Source organism: Papaver somniferum, chromosome 3 (genome assembly GCF_003573695.1).
Source record: "Papaver somniferum cultivar HN1 chromosome 3, ASM357369v1, whole genome shotgun sequence".
NCBI lineage: Eukaryota > Viridiplantae > Streptophyta > Magnoliopsida > Ranunculales > Papaveraceae > Papaver > Papaver somniferum.
The window spans coordinates 178,885,039-178,891,126 of NC_039360.1; the positions used below are offsets into that span (position 1 = coordinate 178,885,039).

Genomic DNA, 6,088 nt, shown 5'->3' on the forward strand with positions numbered 1-6,088 from the left:
AGTCATATGGGTACTCTTTTTGTAGATATCGGAAAGAGCTTTCCGAATATATAAATTTTGTGAATTTTGGACGAGCGGTTCGAAAAATATATTGTTTTTTAATTATTTATATATTATTTAAAATTGCTGACATCATCATGAGTCACTGAGGACTAAACTGCAAATATTTGGACTAAATTGTAAATAATAAGGGTTATTAATGTACTTTCTATATTTGGACTAATTTGTACCTAGTTTACTAGTTAACTCGGATTGGACTAAACTGTACTTTTGGACTGATTTTTGGACTAAACCATATTTTTCCCGACTATTAAACCCAACCAGCAGAGAGTGCTGACTCGGCTAAAATCAGACAGAAAACAAGAAGTAGTTTATCTGCCAACAAACAAACACTACACTGCTCTCTGGTTTGGTATCTCCGCCTTCTCCACGCTCTTTAAAGAGACGGACCTCTCAAAGCTCCTTCCCTCATTTCCTCCTCCTCCCTTCAAAACCCTAGAAACTCGGTCAAATCCTTCACATTTGTTCCAAATTAATCAAATCTATGGCTTCAATTTTTCTTTCAATCTCATCGCCATCGTCAATTACTGCTAGATCTAATCGTACTTCCATTAATTCTTCTACTAGTTCAAATTCAATTAATCTTCGGTTCTGTGGATTAAGAAGAGAAGTTTTAGGTTTCTCTTCTTTAAAACAATCTTGTTCTTTTACTAATATTCGTGCTGTTAGACAACAGTATTCTACAAAGATTTCGGCTTCTTCTTCGAGTAATGGAAGTGCCAATGGTAAAGGATTTGATTATGATCTTGTGATTATTGGTGCTGGTGTTGGTGGTCATGGTGCTGCGTTACATGCCGTTGAAAAGGTAATGCCGAGTTTTCTTAAGTGAGATTTTTTTTTTCAGTTAGATCTTCAATTGATTTTAGCTAAATCAATCCCATGAGAGGTTTAGAGCATACAAAATTTTACATGTTCATTCAACATCTGCATCCAGAAAAAACAAAGCTTTTATCTGAAAACTGGAAAAAATGTCAGTGTTATATACTTTTTATATACGTTTATGAAACCATCTGCCCCCCAAATTGTCTCCCGAATTTAGATGCAGTCATCGAATAAATGGCAGTAAAATGTTATTATACTCCCATGTAAGAACTTCTAATATTTCTATTAAGATCACTATTCATTTTCATTGAAGCTATCTAAAACAAAATTTGAGATACTGGATCCTACCATGAAATTAAGCAAAATGCTATCCAAAATCCAGACATCTATTAAAAATTGTGATGAATATGATTTACTCTGTTAGGATTAAGTTAGATGAATTTTGGTTTGCCTTGTCCGGTTTGGTACATTTGATGTTTAGTTTGTATATTGAGTTCGAACTGGATGTCTGGATTTATTGTTTCGCTACTGGAGGAATTTGAGCATGTTTGTCACTTTCGGGAGTTTGTCTTTTTTTAAATAAGTATGATGGTGAATGTAATGCTTGTTATAGGGATTGAAAACTGGCATTATTGAGGGAGATGTCGTGGGAGGAACTTGTGTTAACAGAGGTTGCGTTCCTTCTAAAGCTCTACTTGCTGTGAGTGGTCGGATGCGTGAGCTTCAGAATGAGCAACACATGAAAGCTTTTGGTCTACAGGTAATGGATAATTATTTTGTTGCAAGTGTGAAGGTGAAGCTGTAGAATATTGTGCTCTGAATACGGAAAACTTATTTGATTTTTGTGATGTTTATTTATGTAACTTCTGTTGATAGGTTTCAGCTGCTAGTTATGATAGGCAAGCAGTTGCTGATCATGCAAACAATCTTGCTTCAAAAATACGTAATAATTTGACTAACTCAATGAAGGCTCTTGGTGTGGACATATTGACAGGCTATGGCTCCGTTGTGGTAAGTAATCATCCTTAAGGTGGATCTTCATTAAATACATGTTTTTGCTATATTTCAGAAATAAAATTATGTTAAGTGTATAAAGATTTTTGTAAGAACTTCAGGAAGTGTTAGTGTGACTTATATAAGGATTTGTTTCAGGGTCCACAAAAAGTGAAATATGGAGACACTGTTATAACTGCCAAAAATATAATTATCGCTACAGGTTCTGTTCCGTTTGTACCTAAAGGTGTTGAGGTTGACGGTAAGTGTTTTGCTCCTACCATACTATTGCCTATTGATGTTTTGATATTTACAGAATTATGCTTGAGATTGTAGTACTGATTGAGACCAGAGATGCTTTTCAGAATGTTATAGACTTGGGAACTTCTAACTTAGAGTTTGCTAGAATAATATACTTATTATCCTTTAAGAATTACTGTATTAGAAGGTTCTTAAGCTCTTTTTTGGATTTTAAGAAGATTTTATAACGCTGTGCAGGGAAGACTGTCATTACCAGTGATCATGCACTCAAGCTGGAGACAGTGCCCGATTGGATAGCTATTGTAGGCAGTGGTTACATTGGGCTTGAATTTAGTGATGTGTACACTGCGCTTGGAAGCGAGGTTGGTAAAATTGTCATTTTTAGTTAAACCCGTCACATCAGAGCAACAATGGAACAATCATTCATTATTTAACTCCTGAATTAACATGAAGTTGTTGCACAGGTTACTTTCATTGAAGCATTAGATCAGCTAATGCCTGGTTTTGACCCTGAAATTGGAAAGCTGGCTCAACGAGTACTCATAAACCCACGGAAAATTGATTACCACGTTGGTGTATTTGCAAGCAAGGTACTCTCAAGGTGCAGGTTGAATTTTTACCATATACACTCGAGCAACTAAAACCGATCTACTTGTTTCTATACTTTTGGTGCTTGTCGTAGATTACTCCAGCAAAGGATGGAAAACCTGTACAGATTGAGCTTATTGATGCTAAAACAAAGGAACATAAAGAGACCTTGGAGGTAAAAAAAAAATTCTCTGTAGACCCACAGTAAAAGACAAATGCGCAACTAATGTATCCTAGCTTGATTGTTGGTTTTAAATAGCATATAAGTTTTATACAGAGATCTTGGCAAGGAATAGTAATTCGATGAAGTTGAAACTACCATAGATAAGCTTGAGAAAAGTTTGGATAATTTAATGTGCTTACAAACACTCTATCTTTGCTATGATATTGCTGCAGGTAGATGCTGCACTCATAGCTACTGGAAGGGCTCCATTTACAAAAGGGCTTGGTTTGGAGAATGTAAGTTTACTTTTAGTAAATTACAGTAGTTTAGGTACTAATATATCCGTGCACAATTCTCTTAAGATAAATACACGTTATTTGTCTGCAGATTAATGTAGAAACACAAAGGGGTTTTGTTCCTGTTGATGAGCGAATGCAAGTAATTGATAAGGATGGCAAGTTGGTACGTCATTTATTTCCTTGCTGAGTTTAGAGTTTCGTTGTTTTTTTTTTTGGCGCTCTTAGTCCCTTACGAAGTGGGGGGTTTGGTCATTAGGTTCCTAATTTATACTGCATTGGTGATGCGAATGGAAAATTGATGCTTGCACATGCGGCAAGTGCACAAGGGATTTCAGGTACTAAGCCTGCCAGCTCGCACTTCTGTGAACTGTTAATCGTCGTAAGATTTATTCAAGAAACTATTGATCACCTTTTATTTTTCCTTTGCATAGTTGTTGAACAAGTCACTGGTAGGGATCATGTGCTAAACCATTTAAGCATTCCTGCTGCTTGCTTCACCCATCCTGAGATCAGTTTTGTTGGCTACACAGAGGTAAAATCTAGTCCTCCAGTTCCATTGGATATATATGCATCTCTCCATATGCTAGACTCTAACTTAATTTTATTTCAAATAGTCCAATGTGCTTAGAATTAGAACCTTGAAACATACATTAAGCTTACAGTTGAATCTGCTGTTTTGCAACTTCAATGAGTCTTTCAAACCTCCACAACTTCGATTTCTCTCGTTATGTCGTTTAACTTAATCCTCATGTCCAGATTTAAGAATCAGATCTTCCAGCTGTATATCCATTCAATTTCCATTTGTCCAGTTCTACTGTCTGGTCCATTCAATTTATATTTATCCAGATGTAACTGTAAAGTTCCAAATTTTGCAGCCTCAAGCAAGGGAGAAAGCTCAAAAGGAGGGATTTGAAATAAGTATTGCAAAAACAAGTTTCAAGGCCAACACAAAGGCCCTAGCAGAGAATGAAGGCGAAGGACTTGCTAAGGTAATCCTGCTTTGCTACTCGTTAGCTGGTCATTAATTGTAATAAATATTGGGTGCTGACTCGTGTATCTTGTAGTCTGATTAGATATTCCTAACTCCCCACCTTTTCCCTTTCACGCAGTTGATATACAGACCAGACAACGGTGAGATTCTTGGAGTTCATATTTTTGGTATGCATGCAGCAGACCTCATCCATGAAGCATCCAATGCAATTGCGATGGGAACCCGAATTCAGGTGAGCTTTTGAAGAAATAAAATTTTCATTAGGACCAAGTTTGTTAGAACAGTATGGTTTTGTTAGGATTTGCTATTGAGCATATTTCCTTCTTTCATTATAATCCTCATTTGCATTGTTAAAATGTTGCAGGACATTAAATATGCTGTCCATGCGCACCCAACACTGTCTGAAGTGCTTGACGAGCTTTTCAAATCAGCCCATGTATGATCTTTTTTTTTTTTTTTTTTTTTTTTTTTTTTTGGTAGTGATTCTATTTTGTGAACCAAGGTTAACTGAATATGGCAGTTTTGACAATAGGATTCGTGTTTTTTTTTCCTCAAGGTAAATGCTAATGTTACCAGTCGAGTGAGAGAACCAGTAGCAGCGTAGGCTATTCAGAAACTTTTGGTATTAATCTAGTGAGGATATTTGTGTTTATTATGGTAGGGAGTCCAAGGAGCCAAAACCTTTCTTGTAGAGAAGAAAGCGACACATCCGCCTAAAGAGAAGGAAAGTTTACCAGCTTCATCTGCAAATTTTCATAGGAAGGAGATTATGTGGCAATTTTTGCCTGTATTATTTTTTTTACTCAATTTGATTGCACTTTGGAGATATCTAATATCTAGTGTACTTAATTTATTTAAATTAAGTCAATAAGTCATTGCATTGGATTTGAACTCAAGATTCCAAACCCTTTGATTTTGCTCAACTAACCATTTGAAGTCTCTAAGTTAAGAATTACTCCTACTACTAATTGGGCTCCGGTGGATTCCTATAACTGTTAACTTTTCAGAGATGCTAGGTAATAATCCACGTAATATCCCTCCTCACTTGAGACATTTTTTTTGATAGACTTTGCCAGTCATAAGTGGCAGAATGGATTCTATGGTTTGGTGTGCAAATTTAAAAGAGGAACAGAGGGGAAGTGGTTATTTGGGCTAGTAAGGTCTGGAAGAATTTTATCAACCCAAGTATCAGTAGCAATGGGTGGAAGCTTATTAGTGGGGTGTATGCTACTGATGAGACTCTTGTCTACAGGGGTTTCAATATTTTTCCCAAGTGTGTTGCGTAATCACCATACTAATACTATGTCTCATTTACTCTGGAGCTGTGAGTTCAGTGATTCTATTTGGAGATGGTTGTGTAATGTTTTTCAGATTACCAGGCCTATTCCATTTGAGGACTTAAGTGCAGCTGTTATAAGCAAAAGTTCCATTTTTGAGTTCCATTTTTGAAGAAATGTGGCTCACTGCAGCTTATGCTACCTTGGTTGAGCTCTGGTTCCTTCGCAATACAGTGGTTTATGAAGGTGTACTCCTAATATCAGAAAAGCTAGGGTATGTCAATTGGTTTTTGAAGGAAGTCTGAGAATGAAGGGAGACATGTGGAATCAAGTCTATGATCTTCAGGTGCTTAATTTCTCTCTTTAAGCTGAATGCTAGAAGACAGAAGAATAATATTGCTGCCGAATGCAAGTGAGTTCCTCCTAAAATGCATTTTTGGGGCGACTAATAAGACAAAAAAAAGGGTCACCCAAACCTAAAATGAAGCCACCCCTTATCTTTCAATTTTCTTAAAGGCTACTTTTCCTTTCACAATCTGTAGTTTAATTATAATCGGGAGAAATAAAATTTATGGTTAGTGTTAGGTCCATTTTTTGAGTTTTTGAGTAGAAGAAGAAGAAGAAAAAAAAGTGG

General features: G+C 36.3%; 1 protein-coding gene across 2 annotated transcripts; it reads left to right on the top strand.

Moving 5' to 3' along the window:
- The first annotated feature begins 359 nt into the window (after positions 1–359).
- On the top strand, positions 360–5,073 carry LOC113358155 (dihydrolipoyl dehydrogenase 2, chloroplastic-like). 2 transcript variants are annotated; one of them, XM_026601689.1, is made up of 15 exons: positions 360–865; positions 1,496–1,642; positions 1,759–1,893; positions 2,035–2,137; positions 2,374–2,498; positions 2,601–2,726; positions 2,819–2,899; positions 3,121–3,183; positions 3,275–3,349; positions 3,443–3,521; positions 3,618–3,718; positions 4,062–4,175; positions 4,296–4,409; positions 4,542–4,613; positions 4,734–5,073. In XM_026601689.1, exons 1-15 carry the CDS (start codon positions 545–547, stop codon positions 4,779–4,781), a joined length of 1,704 nt encoding a protein of 567 aa, XP_026457474.1. In that variant the 5' UTR covers positions 360–544; the 3' UTR covers positions 4,782–5,073. The 2 variants fall into 2 exon arrangements, with proteins under 2 accessions (XP_026457474.1, XP_026457473.1); XM_026601688.1 differs by having other exon boundaries at positions 4,839–5,073.
- The last annotated feature ends 1,015 nt before the right edge of the window (positions 5,074–6,088 follow it).